Below are 19,869 nucleotides of genomic sequence, written 5' to 3' on the forward strand. Positions count from 1 at the left end.
CATCAGGTCAGGTTTATCCTGGCTGTTTCAGCTTAACATAATGTGAAACAAAATTTTCTTTATATTGATTTTCTGTAATGTTTCTACATAACACAATTTTTTTCATTTCTTTCATGCAGGTAATTGTTATTTCTGTGATTTGTGTTGTGTTTTGTTTCAAAAGAGCAATGACTTGTGAACATATAAAACAAGAAAAGTGTGATTTAAAAGTAAAAAGAAGCTATTGAGACTTCCAGTTAAGTGGGCCCCAGACAGCTCCTGCAGTGAGGTTGGCCATCAATACACACTAGTGAGAAGTCACCTGACATGTCATAAGTTACTCTTATCTCTCCCTCAACAAACCTTACAGAATAATATAAGACCAGTCGGACAAGACACCATCATATTTTTTTTCTTAAAATCACTCATACAGACAGATAGACAGATGGGCACCCTCATCCCAGTAAGCATCTGTTATTTTGTTGTCAGACCACTGACACCACCAATGTTACAGGACGGCAAATCACTCAAATGTCAGATTAGACAGGTTCTTACTATACAAGAAAAACACTATAAAAAATGTATAACCACTGAATCCATTATAAACTGAAATTATCTACAAGTATCAGATATGACAGGTTTTTAAATATACAGACGACCACCACGTCAATGAAAATGTATTGAAACTGAATCCATTTTAAACTGACATTATCTACAAGTATCAGATAAGACAGGTTTTTATCATTACACAGGAGACCACCATGTCTTTGAAAATGTAATACACCTTATCACTCTTAAAATATCTACAAGAATCAGATAACACAGGTTTCTTAGTATACAATGTGAATGAATATGGAATATCACTGAATCCATTCTAAACTGACTGTACTTTCAGGAAAGTAAAGGTCAATTTTGTTTTTGTTTTTGTCCTTATTTTAGAAATCTGTCAGTTCAGTTACATACACTTCGTGATAGACACACATTAGAAGCTGATTGTTATAACACAAACAGCTCTCCAGGATAAAAAAAAAAAAGAGTTTTCTTGTTTAACAACATCCGACATAATTTCATCATCAGGGCAGCAAGCTCATGTTTCATCAATTACATGTCAGCATCAATTAATTTAAGTTGGCTTACCTTCCTCTCCTTCCGTATGTGAAGTCCTTCTGCAAACAAAAGTAAACAATACTTTACTGTACACAGAAATCCCATAAATGTAATTAAAACATGAGTACAAGATCATCAGAGAGATTGGCTTGAAAGGATTTATACACCTGAAAGGATTAATTCAATTTTCACAAGGTACTTTCTAGATTTGTGAATTTTGTTTATATTTGACAAGACTGTTACTAGATTTAATATTATGTGGAAATCATTTCAATACATATACATAGATGTCTGTCACAGATACTGCCATAAATCCTAACACTTTTATCTTGATTAAATTAATAAAGATTCTTTATTTGTAAGACAGGAAATGATAAGATTCTCATAAGTTATACAGAGTTACTCCCCTTTATAGATATGTCATGGTGTAATCTAAAGTTGTTTCCCCTGAATCACCTTACTTACAGCAATTTGTCTATCTTTCAGAATAATCTGAATTTATTTTTGGACAACCCACTACATACTTCAAGACGTTGCTCAATTCTAAATGCTAGATCCTGACAGAGGGGGAATTTTTCCAGGATCTGTCAAGGTGGGATTAGATAAGGAAATAGCGGCAAAGATTATTTACCATGCCAGTTAGGGAGGGTGCTGACTGTCCCAAGACAATGTTCCTCATCCTCATGAGATTTGTTGGTTCTATCAGTGCTCCAACACCTGAAAACAATACATCATCAGCTTTTCAGATTTATCATTTACTTTTACATCAATATCAATTTCAAATGAAACCACTTTTCCTGCTAAATTTTGTCAAGAACATTGATGAACTTTGAGATGATTTCAACTTCTCAACCTCTCCACCCCCAGACCCTCTCCTCTGTTTTCCCCTTGTGAAATAGAGGGAAATCATTTAAATTATCATACTTCTATACCGTTTAAGGATTCTTGGTCTGGGATTATCAATGAAGGGAACTCTGAATCTCAATACTTTCAGCTTGGGCAATGTGACCAGAGTGATTGCATGATTGTAAAATTAAAGCTTGTTTATTTGCTTGCTAGATTTATCTTCCAATGAACAATTAGGGTAATTTTGAGGAGGGGTCTCCTTGAAATAAGTGGTGGCTACCTCAATGAACAACATCAGGGAGGTCCACTGCATGCTATCCAGAACAATTAGGGTAAAGTGTCTTGAATAAGGAGCATCAAACCACATACCTTATATCTTTACCTGAGGTTACATAAGGCAATGTTATCGCAGCCCATAGGATGAAGGCCTTCAAAGCTTCTTTTATATATATATATATATATCACATAACAAAAGGCCCAAGGGCCTTAATGGTCACCTGAATTACTATGACTTCATCTCAGGTAAATCTTTAACACAGAAGATTTACCAAGTTCAATGTGAGATGGTATAATCAAAAATCCTTTCTGATTCAAGTCAAAAGCAATCTGATGATAAAGATTTAAGATCTAAATATTGGAGTAAAAATGGGAATTAATTGTTGAAAAGGCACCAAGTATTACCTATTCACCGTCCCGCTGCTTTACATTAAGAAAAAGCATAAAACCTATTAGGCCTGACAAAAAATTTGTTTCCTGTAACAAAGTGGAACAATTTAGGGCAGGAATAGAGGCAAGAAAAACATTTTAACTAATGATTTTATATTTTTATATGGTTTATATAATAATTTTTGTTTGACCTTATAGTAACTGAACTTGACTTAACCTTTGAATTAAACCATCCTTGAAATAAAATCTAGACATTCTTGTTCAATAGCTGGAGGTCTAATTGAAACAGCGGGATATTTGCAATTTTTGTTTTCAATAATGAATTGCATACATTCACAGTTTCAACAAATATATAAAAGATTTTGAGGTAAATTGCCATCTGACATGGTCTGACAGGGAGCTGCTCTAAATGTTATTGTTCTCAATGTTAAGTGGACATGCATGTATGTAGTGCAAGTTATAAGGATCTTAATGCAAGTCAAACGTTTATAAGATTCTAAAACATGATTTTGAGTTCTTCATGATTCATCTCTGAGTGTGCCCTCTGTTTGAACATAACCAAATGCTATCAGATTCAATGCTCATGTCAAATTCCCCAAGAAGTAATGTGAATTCTCTGACATGCATGCTGAATACACATCAAACCAGATCTGATTGCTACACAACATGCACCAAACAATTAAGTCAATATTTCTGAAACACACTCTGGCAGATTGAGACAGACATGGTTTCCGGTAGTAGTTTTCCAATCAAACTACTACAGAACTGTAAACGTTATATAGTGCTGAATGAAAACACTCTGTTCCTTATTTAGACATCCTGTGGAGAGTTTATATGCTTTGTCTTTTTAGGAAATTCTAAACTTGGATAATCTCAAAATAAAGATTTTCTGGGAATCATTTCTGAAATGAAAACTGCAAAAGGGCAGGAACCCTTTTTTATTGTATTTTTTTCAGTACTGGAAAATAACATAATTCCTAATTGTATAATTTGAGGTTTCAGTGTCTAGTTTCGAGTACTGAAAAACATTTACCTCCAAATTATACTATAAAGTATTCTAATTTTTTTTTGTCACTCTCAAAATCAATAAAAACTAGAGGCCAATCAGGCTTGCATCACTCACCTGTTTATTCATTGAAATTAAGTTGTGTAGTATTTAAAGGTGACTGAAAGTGGGTTGAGGTCATTCATTTGAACAATAATGGTATTCCTTTTTCCCTGTATGGTAAAGGCCCAATTCCATTACCTTTGGCCTTTCTCTTACTGAGGAGAATTTGTTTGAAGATTTCCATACATTTGACCCATGCGACCTTGAAAGTCGGTCAAAGTAGTTCATTTCAAAAAATTTTGTAACCCTTTATCCCAGCATTCTGCAGGCCCAATATCATAACCTCAGTCTTTCTGTTACCAAGAAGAAGTGGTTTGAAGATTCTAATACATTTGGCTCCTGTGACCTTGAGAGTGGGTCAAGGTCATTCATTTGAACAATCTTGGCAGTCATTTTTTTGAAGGTATTCTTAAGTCCCAATATCATTACCTTTTGGCCTTTCCCTTACTGAGAATAAGTTGTTTGAAGATTTTTAATACATTTGACCCCTGTGACCTTGAAAATTAAAGACATAACTAAAACTGATTTTCCTGATAAAGGGGTTTGAAACAAGTACTTACTGTGTCCCAGGTGTCCAGAGGCACTAAGATTGGTGGGTAGCCCTGTAGGAGTACTAGGAAGACTTTCTCGTCGCCGGTGACCTCTATAATCCTCTGACAAAGTGCGTTGGAGACGGCGGATCCCTCCAGGCATATGAAGACCCAGGGGGAACTCATCCTGGGCTGGGCGTCGTATCCGTGGTGATACAGGCCCAGGGGATCCTGCCATGCCACTGTCAGACTATAAAATACAGAGATAAAAAAAATTTCAATGAAATTCAACTTTATTAGCAAATCATTTTATCTTTATTTTTTCAAGAATCACTTGAAACAAGTGGCTAGAATGCCACAGTTTTGTCCCCTGATTTTGCTTTATTTCCTCTCTATTTTTTTTATATAAATGCTTAAAACTGTCCATTGGCGATAGCCAGTTTGAGCAACCATAATGATTTATTAGTTCAAAGTTTGATAAACTTTGATGCTAATCCCTCTCTTATTACATCTTTACACTAATTATTCGAAAAATTTGCCTTAATTAGTTACTATATTAGGTAATGGTACAGGAATCACTTTAAATTGTCTATCTCTACCAAGACAAAACAATTACTGACCAAAGTAATCAAGATCAAGAAAAAGAAGTATTGAACAAAAATATCCTGGATTTGAAGTAATTTACATGCATTGTGATGGCAGAAGTGAAACGTGTGATCAGAAATAAATAACTAATGAACAAAAAACAACAACTGCAATCAGGTTTAATTAATATATCACGTAACTATCTGGAGATATCGTCCAGAAAAATGCCTTCACAAGTATTTGGTTCCTCTATAATTAATGTAACCATTTGACCTTTACTTCTACATATTCCTTTAACTCATCACAGTACCAGTTTTATCCAGCAAAAACCCATGGCTGATAATAAGCCAAACTAAATATATTGCAGTTTCAGAACAAGTAAGGTATCATTGTCCTGAAAAAAGCCCACCTCTTTCTTTTCTGTTAAAAAGAATATACATTGTCTGTCCATGGGATTTACTGCTGAATCAATACTAGGGAGGGTTTTTTTAGTCTATATCTCTGCTAGAGTTTTGTTCTAATGTCACATACTTATCGACCAAACTGATTTGTTTTTGGTACAAGTAGACATGAACACATGTGCAGACACCAGAGGGGCTTCATAGACCATAGATGGAAGGGTTCAAGTGGTCCAATTCCACCACAAAGGATAGATACAGATCCGACATTCTCTGTACCTACACATGCTAACATGGAGGAAAATTTCACACCAGGTCTGGCACACAGCCCCCCTATTACTCATGCTATCAGAATGTGCCTCTCAAGGTGAACACTCCGGCAGGTTTTATACAGGGTAAACATGGCTAGGATCTCTAGCCCACCCTCCGCTTGATCTAGTCAGATAGTGTTAATGTTAGAACAAACATCACACTGCTTAATTCTTATGTCTAAGCGCAGCCTCATAGATTTTCACCAATCACAAATCAACTTCAAAAATAATTATATAAAAAAACAAACAAACAGCAAACAGAACATTTTGTTCCTCAGTATATTGAATTATACAGTACAATTTATACAATGTACAATAGATTTAGTTATATACAAGTTTCCAGTATATATCATCATTTGATGGAATCATACAACTATTGATTTTTTTATTATCTAAACTTAATATTAAAACTGTTATTTTAGGCCACATCTACAAAACTGCAGGTACTTCCTACTTACATACTTTAGATGATGCCTTTTGATGGCTAAAGTATAAAAAATGTCTTCTTTTTTAAAAATTTCTTTGAAGGATATGTATTTTTGAAGAAGCACACACAATGGATGGACAATTTGAAAATGACATCTATACAATGATTCAAAGTCTGCTTCTTACTTCCATGAAACAAACATCTTATCAGATTTAAGCTTTAGATGAGAACCCAACCCCAACCCTAAAAAACCCAAAACCATCTTAGCAGTACAAGATACATGCCCATCAGCAGGTGGTCATATTCCAAACAGCTAAAAGTAATGCATGATAAGCCAAGGGCAATAACTCTGTATATAATTAAGGTATGAATATCTATGTCAATACACTTCACCTTCCCTTTTTAGGAAAGTAGATGTTAAAGCAAGGAACAGCCTTGATGCAACTTCAATCTCAAACCAAAATGCATGTATATGTAAGACAGATATCAAAATTACAATATGACACAATTCAAAATATTCAGTTTTTTTTCCAAGAATGATTTTATTTTTTCATCTGAAACCTCCACTGCATAGAACTCAATTATTGCTGATAATTTGTGGTCGGACAGAAAATTAAAAAAAAAATAATGATGTCTTGTCCTCCATAACCGTAAACTATAACCTTGAGAAATAGACAAACATCAAAATAATATGTGAAGAGTTATCTCCCCTCATAATCTCTACAACTGAATGACTTTGAGTCTAGCATTCGCAAATACCTTGACAGACAGTAAGAAAATGCCATGATCTATAATCCCCATTGCTGAGCATGGCAGGATTACATTGCTTGTCCACAATTGGGGAGTACTCAATAGCTGAATTAGTGTACATGCACCAAGATTCTCATCAAACATGTATAAATCCCAGTACACTACACTTCACAACAGAATCTCTTGGCAAAATACACAGATAGCACAGTCAAGGTTATTCTGTATACAAGCATATACATATGTTGAGGTGAATGTGTGGTTATATGAACTCCAAAGAGAATTTTGACCTTCATCTTGGGTCAATACTTTTTTTTCTTATGTAAGTATATCCACATCTTCCCCATAATGTAATTATTGACTGTTCATATTAGTTTCAGAACTATGTTGTTTCATTATTTAACTGGGGAAAATGTAACTCAAGAAGCACATAGCTTTAACAGTAACTATAAAAACCTATATATGAAAGAGGCAAAATAGGCCTAAAATAATTACTCAACAGCTTACATAGAAGACATTGTTGGTTCATAAAGATATTATCTGCAAACTTGAAATCACATTCTTTATACATGCACTACATAATTGCCATTAGTCAAGACATATTGCTTGTTGAAAAAGCAAGCCACAGGGCCGTTATCAAGACCCTTGACCTTTTAGTTATTGAGAAGAAGTCTTAAACACATTGGATACCTGTGACCTTGAAAGTGGGTTAATGTTATTAATATCAACAAAGTTGGTAGTCCATATATTTGATCCCTGTGACCTTTCAAGCAGATCAAGGTCATTCCTATTCATTAGAGGTCAAATCCACTTTCTGAATTTAAGAAATGATTCCCCTGTCCAAGTGATGTTTTAGTCTAAATTCAGTTGAAATCCATTCAAGCATTAAGAAAGAGTAGCATTTTGAAGCAAAATATTGACAAATTTCCCCTTTTGGGTCCCTGCCCCCCAGTTCCTAGGTGTCAAATCAACTTTCTGAATCCAAGAAATAATTTCCCTCTCTCAATAATGTTTAAGGCAATAATATTTGGTTGAAATCCATTCAAGCATTAAAAAGTAGTATTTTGAAGCAAAATATTGTCTTATTTTCTCTTTTTGGGCCCGCCCTTAAGTCCCTAGGAATCAAATTAAACTTCTGAATTTAAGAAATTACACCACACTCTCGATAATGTTTCAGACTTGAAAATGGGCATATGATGAACACACAAATGGTGGATGGACAGGTAAAGAACCCAACAATATGAGAAAAACTTGTTTGCCCTTTAAGCATATGAGCTAAACCTGTAAAGACTAAAATGACTGACCTGCACCAGAAACTAAACAAGAGGCCCAAGGTCATAACAATCACCTGAGTTTTATAATTACAGCATTGAAATTACGACCTATTACATACAAAAACAATGACCAAATACCTATTGAGAAGATCATCATAAACAGCCATTTGGAATTTTGAATGCATTTGCAACTAAATTAGTGAAACTTGTGGGAAATCTACATGTCACGAAAACAACAGTGGTATGAAATACTGAACCAGGATCATACAACTTAAGAACAGAGGTTATTAAAGTATTTTACTTTTGCCAAAAAGGCTTAAGCATGTATTTGATAATTTAGGAAGCACCGCAAAAAGTTGAAACAAAGTGTTAAAGATAAATTACATCATGTTGAGACATATTACTTATAAAAATGAGATCTTTAGGTGATGTCCTGAGCATAGCCTAAATGCTTTTATTATTGTAACTTGAGCACCAAAGTAAATCCAGAGTTTTTGCAAGATATCATCCCTGTAACAATCATTTCTGACAAGGCCCAATCGCCCTGTATCGCTCACCTGATATTCAATGTTCATCCAAAATAGAATTTTACCATACATATATTACCATGTACACAATGGATATTCAAAGTGGGCTCATTTAATCAATTTTAACTAATATCCACAGGCAAACAATGTAGGGCTTCATCTTAGGAATCCATCAGTCAAATACTATGCTTCTTTGCTTGTTGTTTCAAGGCCTAAACAAATTTGACCTCTTTGACGTTGAATAAGGATCAAGCCATTTTTTTCACAAATTTTGCTGGGGTTCATCCTGGGAACCTGCCAGCCAAATACCATACTTCTGGGTAATATGGTTAGTTAGAAGAAGTTGTTTAAAGGTTTTTTTAATTGGTCAAGGTTATTTCCTTTCCCAAACTTCGGCGGGCACTATCATAGGAACCCATCAACCAAATACCATACTTCTGCACCTTTTGGTTAGTCAGAAGAAGTTGTTTATTGGTTTTTACAAATTCAACTCTTGTGACCTAGAATATTGGTTAACGTTTGTTCCCTTCGCAAACTTTGACCACCATCATCCTTGGAACCTATCAGCTATATCTATGCTTCTGGATCGTTAAATTAGTCTGAAGTTGTTTAAAGTTTTTAATAAATTTGACTCCTGTGACCTTGAATATGGGACTAGGTCATTTCTTATTCGGAAAATTTGTTAAGCTCCATCCCACCAACCATGGCATTTGATCCGCTTGTTATTGAGAAGAAGTCGTTCAAATGGAAAAGTTGACGCTGTTGGACGCAGTACCAAACCACACCACAGCATAAGCTCACTTTGCCCTTTGAGCCAGGTGAGCTAAAACCTAAAATTTTGAACACTTATATTTAATAGCATAATGTCTTTCTATAGCACCTGAAACATTTAACAGAAATGGAAGTTTAAAAAGAAAAAAATTCCCCTTCATTCTACATTGCTTGTCCACTGATAGGCCAAATGCAAGTGTACAGAAAACCTGTTTAATGAATACATCCTGCTGGCTATTTATTTGTATTTCAGAATATCAGGCATCACAAGGTCTCTGCAAAATTTTATCTAAATTGGTTCTGTGGTTTTTAAGAAGAAGTAGAAAATGTCAATAGTTTACAGACAGACGATGGACACCGGACAAAAGGCAATCACAATAGCCACTTGAGGCCTAAAAATCATAAACAAATCATATACCAATAGCATTTGCATTTAATACTATTAATACTGAGCGATTACTTTACATTTATTCCGGAAAAAACATTAATATGATGGTAAGAGATTCACACAGCATGATCCTAACCCTGTATTTTGAAACATCACGTCCCCTGATCTGACAGAGAATTAGCTCATTATTAGACCCTGTTCCACACTTCAGCATGATTTAAATTTCAAGCTTTGATCAAGGACACTAAAGCTGAGCATGCATTTAAAGATAATCAATAGAATTACATGAATTCCACAACTGAAACAGTCTGCAAAATGTAAAGAGATTTATGTAACTGATTACTAAAACTAGAATTCCATTACAATATTGTCTGTCTTTTGTTGTGAAGGGAAACAATGGGACCCAGTGGTGAGCATGGCTAACTCAATAATGATGCAAAATGGGTAGTCATCCTTTGTTCTATGCTGTAGTAGATGAGTGTACATATAAGGTGATTCACCTTTGACCTCAGTATGACGTTTATATCATTAAGAGCATATCATGGCTTTGTAAAGGTCATTTTGTATATGATTAAGAATTACCTGAAGTTATCTTGCTAAAGATAAAGTGATAAATAACTTCATGAATATTAACTTTTGAAAAATAAATTAATTTGAACCCAATATGACCTTATAATTCATTAGGAGTCAGGATAAGATTTGACCTTTGAACTTTGTATTAAGAGATAACATAACACTTGATCTTTGAACCTTTGAACTTGGTATGAATGCCCTGAACTACTTGAGACTTGGAGACAGTGAATGACCTGTGGAGTGTTTAGTAAACATACAGTCTTCAGTGTGGATTATCATGTACTTTTGTTATGAGTACTATACATAGACATTACTTCTGAGGTGTATTATACATTCACAATGACAGCCTTGGCAAGTAACAAAGACTTGTTTACTTGTCCTTATATTTCATCAAACCATTCTTACATTACTGTCTGGGTTTCTTGTAGACTAACAGAAAAACTTATTCTGAACGATATCATTCTTTGACATATAATGACACTGGAGTGCTATTTTCATTCTCTGAAGTGTAATTACCCCTGAATATTTCTACCTCCTATACATGCCTGACATCTGAACAAACAAATTTGACAGTAGGTCAAAGTGAACAAACTTGGTAGCCTCTAATCCCAGCATGCAACACACACTCTATCAGCTCCATGGACCTTTTGGTAATTGAGAAGAAGTCCTTTAAATATGTCAACACATTTTACCCCTGTGACCTTGAAAAAGGGTCAAGGTAATTCATTTTTACAAACTTGGTGGTCCTAACTCCAAACATGCTGCTGACCTAATATCAGCACCTTGGGCCTTTTGGTTATCAAAAAGAAGTTGTTTAAACATTACAACATGTTTGACTCCTGTGACCTTTAAAGCATGATCAGTGTCATTTATATTAACTTGGTAGCCTTTCATCCCATCATGCTACTAGCCCAATATTAGCATCCTGGGCCTTTTGGTTACTGGCAAGAAGTTGTTTTAAGATTTTGACATATCTGACCTCTGTGATCTTTTGGTTATTGAAAAGAAGTCATTTTAATTGATGGCGGACGACAATGTACGGAACACAAAAACTATAAGACATCCTGACCCTTCAGGTCAGATAACCTAATATTGAGTTATGCTCATTTGTAAGTGTAAGAGGTTTGATCAAAATGAAAAGAAAAAAAGTCTCTAGATTGCTGAGAGCAATCTTCTGTAAATAGTAATGGTTACCTTAATCTTGACCCAAAAGCCCTGAAACTGCAATTTGTTCAAGATAATTGAATTTATACAAAATTTGATGAGAATCCCTAAAGAAATAAAGCTCAAAAAGGACAGACGATGATTATCTAAAATTAGTAATGGTGACCTTGACCTTCACCCAAGAATGTTCAGACCAAATTTGGGGAAAATCGAATCATTCCTACAGGAAGAGTAGGATTTTTAAGTACTCACAAAATTTCAGTTTCAATTTCAGTCGTTTATGACAAGTAGCCATATGCAGAAAAAGTTTGCCAGATGGATTGGCGAAGCATGAACAGTTGACAGGCGATGCGGTATGCTTAAAGCTCACCCAGCAAGAAGGGTCAGGTGAGTTAAAAATAGTAACAGACTTTGACCTAACAATCCTGAAACTCAAACTTGTCTGAGATATTATCATGATTAATATGTATGTGATTTTTAATGAAAACCCTCAAGAATGAAGCAGCTTGAACACTGACAAAATTTCTTAAAAATTGAATTCGTGACTTTAACCTCAACAAACCTGGAACATGAACTTGTTCAAGATAATGTGTTGCTCAAAAAGTGCCCAAAGTTTAATGGGGAAACCCTGAAGGAATGAAGCCACTGGAGCACTGACAACAATTTTCTAAATATAGTTATAGAACTTGGCCTTGACCTAACAACCCTGAAACTCGAACTGGTCGAAGATAATTTGATGCTTAATAATTAAGCGGAATTTGATGAAATGCCCTCAAGGAATTAATCAGTTAGAACATTGACAATCTTTGAAAGACACAGGGATGGACAGACTGAGAGGAAACTAAGTTCCTTCCCAGTTTCACCGGTATGAGTAGGTGGCCAACAAAATTTCCAGAGAAGGTAGAACATTTTAGCATATTCTGATCTGGATTGGTCTTTTAAAGACATAAGTGCCTATGAGGCAGTATTCGGCATCATAAGATATTTGTAACATCGGAGACAACCATTTTTGAAAATTTAAACCAAGGTGAAACACCATGACGTATTAATATCTATTTAAATAAGGTATTGCCATGAACATACAAGTTTCATTTACAAAAATAATTTGTGAACGTAACAGGACACCAACTTTGCAATAAACAAGTTTTTTTAGGGCACTAAAGATGCATTTTTTCCTCTATTGAAATTACATAAATAATATCTGAGTCCATGTTACATTCCAGACAAATTTTGTAAAAAAAAAAAAAACCAGATACAACTGTAATTTTGCAGAAAAATATATCAAATATTCAATGACTTGTAATATTAGATTTGTTCCTAAAAAAATCAGTCATTTCAAACCACATTTTCAATGGTTGGCCTTCAGGTTTATCTGATTTCAGGGACACAACATTGGCCTTGCATCACCGCCACTCCAGTGTATAGGTCATTTTTTTCATTGTGGTAGTACAGACATGCAGTAAACAGTCAGAAAACGATCTGTGATATGTGCCTCTAACATAATGTTGTAAAACACATATACCTAAATACTAAACAGAGATATATTGCTTTTAGTCTCAATGGCTGGAATGTAACATTATGACACAATTTACACAAGCACTAAATGATTTTATATTCATGCCAAATGAGACTTAAATAGAAGTTGTGATGTAAATATTTCATAATATTACAAAATGTTTTGGTAGTTATATCCTTGTTTGAGGAACTTTAAATTGATATACATGTAATTGATGTCTCATTCAGCAAACAAAATTTGAAGATATATTCAAAGGAGCAGACCTAACAGATATTTTATGACGCCTAATTCGTCCTCTTATAAGATTGAATGAATAAAGAAAACCACATACTGTTCAGCATAGAAAATGTCAGTAATTATGTAACTCATGTATATGTGAATCCTTATGCACAGATAATGGATATGATTTCACTCAATTCCATTAAACAGTCTGAAATGAAATGTACTTACATGCTGAGAGCCTAAAACATACTTTTCAAATAAGCTACCTCATTCTGTATGATGTCCAAAAGAATCAGACTTATCTACTGTACAACTACCCTGTCATACATACAAATCTAAAATTAAATTAACTGCTAAGCTTAATGGAACTGTGTGTCTCATTATTTTCTCTTTAAGTACAAAATGAATCATCCCTGAATTACTAGATGAGAAAATGCATTATGATAATATGCCAAAGTGGATGTGATATTCTGATTTGTCATACTGCAGGTGATAGAAGAATTTTTATTCTACAAGTGATATCAATTATATATATTTGTTACAATCCAGCTGAATTTGTCACATGGCATGTGTGTCATAACATATGCAGATGATATATTATTTGACACACTGCAGGTAACAAAAGTAATTGCCAAACTGCAGGTGATGAAGTATTTGGTATACTGCAGGTGGTAGTACTTTACACAATGCAGGTAATATAAATATTGGTGATACTACATGTAATGAAAGTATTGGTCACATCAACAGTGGTGATTTAAGTATAAGTCACCCCACTGGTGATATAAGAATTTGTCACATATGGCAGATGATAAAAATATTTGTCATAACACAGGTAATATTATACAATTACTGACTTTTGCAGGTTAATACGAGGATTTGTTAACCTGAGAAAGGTGATTAATATCAAATCATCCTGTTGACCACAAAAAAATCAATAACTGATTTGCTATATGACACAGCATTTAAGATGCGAGTTGGGAAAAAAACCTGACCAAAAACAATAGAATTTTTTAACAATCCAGGCAAATTCAATGTGTGCGACTCAAGCTCTGGAAGTCTGCCATTTTTGTAAACAGATAATGCTGCTTTCTTATTGGTCGAGACTACATTGCATGATGGAAATTCCCTCTTGGTATTTTTAGATTAGGTTATCAATTTGTTATGTTAACCTCTCAGGAAATCGCCAATTTCAAGTTAACATTGCATTTTGTTGAAACCTGTGGGAGACCTCGGAATCATTTACAGGAGAGGGATTTTCTCACTCAAGTAACCAGCATTTTTCACAGGGCAGAAAATTTGTCCCACCACAGGTTTAATTTAAATATCTTAAATTGTGTAAATTGTGTATACATTAACTGTTATGCTAAAGCTTCTAACCATGATTGAATTAAAAGAAATTACACTCAAGATTTGAATTTTCCTATATAAAATCTTCCATCCGGGAAGAACAGAACATCTTTGAAATTTCTGTCGATTTGATCCATTTTTGACCTACCCATCGGCCCCTTGGGGTCAGTCAAGGTCAATATGTGTATATGATCAAACTGTCAGATTCTACTAATTAAAAAAGAATTCTAACAAGTTTGAACTATCTCTGCAAGAAAATAAACAAATTCTGCTCAAAAACGTTATTTTCCTTTATAAAATATAGTAAAATTTACCCCTCGTCAAGGAGCAATGTGAGACCCTGGGGTTATAAAATTTACAATGTTTATAAAGAACTGCAAAACAATTCCATCCATGAAAAGCATCTAGTTCTACATTATCCAGATCTGAAAATAAGATTTTTGATATTTCAATCAATATGACCCAATTTTGGCCCTGTCTAACAGCCCTTGGGAGTCAAACGAGGTCAATATGTGCATCTCATTAATCAGTCATCTTTTACTAATAAATCTAAATAGGTTTGAACTATTACCAATAGAAAATAAACAATGAATGTTCAAAATGTAATTTCATCAGATAAATTATGGTAAATTTTACCCCCTTCCTGGCGAAATGCAAGATCCTGGGCAAATGCGAAACCCTGAGGTCATGAAATTTACAATTTTGTTTAATCATCTTAAGGCTTTTCCATTCATGAAGAGTACTTGATTCTATCATACCTGGGATTTGAGAAGAAGATTTTTAAAATTTCAGTCTATTTGACCCTTTTTGGCACTGTCCCTCAGGCCCCTGGGGTTTGGGCACCATACAATTTACAATTTTGATATGCCTTTAAAGATGGAAGATTTTTGTAAAATTTTATTGAAATCGGTTCTGGAGTTTCCATGCACAAGGCCAGACAAAAGGGGATCACAATAGATCTCCCTGAGACTTTGTTTCAGTTTACCTAAAACTGGACATGGATTAAAGCACTCATGAATTTTACGAGCAAGATTCATCCCCAAAATCTTGTCGACTGAAAAGCTTATTTTTGTAAAACCAAAAAAATTGAGCCCCACAAAAACAATTTTTTCTATTCATCTTCGTTACTTTAAAATAATTACTACTATTGTCAAATAGTGACATTATTATATATATATATGGACACTAAGTGTATCATTTATCAGAAAGTTACCATGGTATATTTGTATCATTATCTTCTAAGACACTCCATTTTAAGGACAATCATCCAATTACTCTCTTATGGCAACAACCTACGTACAGAATCTTTAATGGGTTTTCTATTCCAGTTAAGAATGAAATAGGTCTCAAAGTTTTAGGGAACATCTGGTTTGCTAAATTTAAAAATTTGATGAGATTTATAATCACGTATGTTTACAATTGTGAATGGAAACAAATTTAAGACCCTTTTAATCACATGATCAAAAATTTTGGAAATCAACCTTGTTGTCAATTATCTTGATACCCATATCACATTAACGATAATGTGACATCATTTCAGCATCTCATCCTGAGTCACATAACATAGACTCATAAGCAAAAATATTACGCAGTATATCATGTGTCCATACAATAAAACAAAGTATCATGTGACCACAATATAAATATCATGTGATCAAACCATAGACACAGTATGTTATGTGACCCTACCATGCAGACAGTAAATCTCGTCACATCAACTTTATATACAGGTTATAGGGTTACACAGGAGGCCCATCACATGCTATCCACAGCAACTGGGTTCAGATGTCTGGGGAAAGGACAAAACCATGATAGCATGGAATGGTCTGTAATCTAAGTTTCCTGAAAAATACAAACTAACCCATCTCGGGAGCAAACCACATACCTCAAATTTAACCCGAGTCCATTGCTATACCAGCTACTGCGGCCTCTAAGTGACAGGAAGTGAAAAACATAATTGCTAGCTTGTAAATAAAGTATGGCATATACTGAAATACACTATAGATATACCTACACGTAATGGGAAATCTGTGTCATCTGTGTATGAAGTGATTCTAACCCGAAGTGTACAGCCCCGTCGCCTCACACTGACGGGTACATCCTCTTCCATGATGGTACTACTGGTCATTTCGGTCATTGAGGCAGACAATGGGCGGGGTTGAGTTGGCCGGTCTCCGCCCCTCAAGTCCGATGATGTCGAATGATAAGGCTTCTCCCTCCCATCAACACTTAAAGACAGAGACTTCTGTGACAGAACTTTCTCACGTATTTCAGACACAAATACCGGGTGATCCTCTCCCTTGGGTTTAGACATTGCTATGGACATGGGCTGATCCGACCCATCTCCATCTTGTAGGACAGAAACTGAAACTGGGTGTTGTTTGTCGGCACCTTCAACCAGTGAAGCCGACAATGGGCGTGGCTTCAAATGCCGTTCTCCTGGACCTATTTCAGACATGAGACTCAGATGTGTTTCCTAGGGTAGTCAATAAATAGGGTCCACACCATCTGGACTTGAGCTGCCATATTGACCATCCTGTATCCAGAATTATCCTGTTGGTTTATCCTTTTCAATCATGATATCCACTTACACGGAAACAGAGAACTATTAAAATTCCATATGAAAACACTAAATTATACTCTGCTGATCAGAAATATGTATACACATCACAAATCCCAACCACCACGAATTCTTATAAAACAAACCTTGGAAAGTTTTTTTTTATCCTATCATCAAATGATCTGCGATAGAAAACTCCTACGAATACACGTTTGTTTATTTCATACCGGTCAATAAGCCAAGGAACATTTTGATTTCCTTGATGTAATCTTCAGACACTATATTCATCATATTACAACTTAAACGGCTTCAGCACATGTGTTGACGCATTAATTTGTATACATGTGAAATGATATTGTTTTAAAGCTTCACATGATGAATAAGTATTAGTTTGTATAACACTGTTAAAAGTACACGCATCACAAAAACCTTAGCCTAAATAAGCTCTTTTTTTTTAAGAATTCCTGCTTAAAAGCGGTAGAAATCAATTTTTTGAAGCAAAAAAAAATCTGCTTGCTGGTTAGTCAGATGGTCTTGACTGTTAGTAATATCTTGCTTCTGTTGGCGTGCGGAGATAACCTTGTGTTTACAATCATATCTGTAGAATCATCCCAGCAGCTGATCCCATCAATCTACAGCCAAAATCTTCACTCCCACATCACATGGGATAAGTTAGAACAGCAATTTGTATAATCACAAGAGAAAAAAAATGAAAGCAATAGGTCATGTAAATCCCACCAAGAAAAGTCAAGAAAGAAACAGAGATTTCGGAACCAGACTGTCACCCCTACAGTTGAGAATCAGTCGGTCCAGATCAATAGCTGGACCAGTCCAAAGTAAGATGATTGGAATGGTCGACATTTATCCGAGATGAGTTTGTAGTGTGTGACAGCCTGTATTTGATATAACACTTGCAAATGACAGCGACTGATGTCAAATATTCCCGCAGTAAAACACTTGTTCTATCAATCTAATCACAAAAGGCAAGTGTTTGTCTGTATGGAAACACGTCCCTCTAGTTTTGGTGTGGCAGTGCTGCAAAAGACATTGACACACACACATACAACAATTTGTCACAGCACTAGAAGCTATGCTGGTAAGTAAAGCCTAACAGCAAAGTCATTGATCTCATCCGCAACAACATTCACGCAGACAGGAGAAAAGCAGGGACATGTAATAAAGGACTCTGGAAAGCGGGAAATGTCATCACCTTATGCACAAAGAGAACGTCATGCATATCTTAATGACACGAAGACCACGCTCTGAGTTTGTAACCATCAGTCGTAATGTTTTGCAGACTAGGCAGATTTATTTTCAGAGAGAATCCAGTAAGTTGTGAGACAACACATTATTGGTTTGCCTTAACACCTAATTTTAGAGCAGTATCGATGAATACAGCACCCATAGGCAAGGATATTTCACAACTCTGCTGTCACCTCTGTTGGTTACACATAGGCAATTGTCACTAATGACACATTGGCACTGGCCACTGTTATACTTTTGTGATTACTGATGTAATTCTTGTTAGTTACATAAGACAACTGTCACTTAAGATTTCTCAGGTAACTTCAGTTGGTTACACAACAGTCACTTAAATGACTTCTGCTGTAATTCCAATCAAGGAATTAAACGTGGCAATTTCTACAAGATTTCACATTTTCTGCTAAAATTTCAAGGTTAATGATGATTACACGGTAATTTCACAGTCGCTATTGGTGTCTGATGTAAATCCCTTGTGTTATGTCTATCAACTCTGGTCTATCTTGATAGTCCTGAAAAAATATCACTTCTGGCAATTTTTGATGAAAATTACTCCATACTAAAAAGTGCCAGCAACCATGTTGTCTTGCAATAGCTAGAAAGTGGCTAGATGAAAAAAATCTTCACTTTATGTTCATGAAAATTCCATACTAAAATGAGAATTCAGCTTCAAAAGCTGTATTGATATCAGATTGAAATGGTGAAATAAAGTAGGATAGCATTATTAACTAGATGTAAATGCCTCTAACAAGACCTAATCTGTTAATGAAATATTACGGTAACAAGTTTCCAGCTGGCTTTGATCCCCGTTATCTCCTTCCAACTTCAGGTGTGTCAGATTCAGCTTCCTCTTGTTTACACTGGCCTAAGTACATAGCACAGCTGTTCTGGTCAGCTGGGATACACAGATTCCTTACTGGGCTAAAGTAAGGTCAGTGGTACTCATCAGAGTATGAACTACCAGTTCTGAAACCATGCTGCTACACTGTGATCTTCTTGTATTACAACCATTAACTGCTTACAGAAGTAAACAGTTTGGTGTTCGAAAGTTTTTCTGAGCCAGGTATATAATCTGTTAGATTAGTTAATACAACATTCTTTTCTAAGATTTCGAGATAGAGCATTAGTGATACCGATATGCATGTCCTTAATTCACACATTTTTCAAGTTCTTCACTAAGGAGTAATGTCCCAAAGTAATGTCCCACAGTTATGTCCCACAGTTTAAACATCCTTTTCCAAGGGGAATTCCCCACCTTAGGTCAACCAACATGATTACAAATCTCAGGTCTACACTAGGGTACATATTACATATGTGCACAGTGCTGGATTATGTTCCACTACACACATACGTCCTCACTGCATGTAGCAACTGCTGAACATGTGTACACCACTAGATAATGATGTCAGGGCACATGTGTCTATGTATGTAGCCACTGTAACACTCTAATAATGACTGCAGACAGGTGACTGGGTACTCATTCCCATTAACTGACTTCTGGCACAAATCTGGAATGTTTCTTAGGAGATAATCACAGTGTTTAATAGAAAATGTTTCCTTTGA

The 19,869-nt window shown here is 35.2% G+C and overlaps 1 protein-coding gene across 1 annotated transcript in view; it reads right to left on the reverse strand.

The window, feature by feature from the left end:
• LOC132550332 (microtubule-associated serine/threonine-protein kinase 3-like) overlaps window positions 1–19,869 on the reverse strand; it is a 79,026-nt gene that overhangs the window by 41,828 nt on the left and 17,329 nt on the right. The window contains exons 3-5 of the mRNA XM_060214377.1: window positions 4,267–4,486; window positions 1,718–1,803; window positions 1,117–1,145 (exon numbers count right to left, since the gene is read on the reverse strand). Of these exons, the coding sequence (XP_060070360.1) occupies window positions 1,117–1,145; window positions 1,718–1,803; window positions 4,267–4,486 (335 nt within the window). The remainder of the gene's footprint in view (window positions 1–1,116; window positions 1,146–1,717; window positions 1,804–4,266; window positions 4,487–19,869) is intronic.

The sequence above is a fragment of the Ylistrum balloti genome, unplaced genomic scaffold (genome assembly GCF_031769215.1).
Source record: "Ylistrum balloti isolate Yb309-2 unplaced genomic scaffold, AGI_CSIRO_Ybal_v1 Utg370120, whole genome shotgun sequence".
Lineage (NCBI taxonomy): Eukaryota > Metazoa > Mollusca > Bivalvia > Pectinida > Pectinidae > Ylistrum > Ylistrum balloti.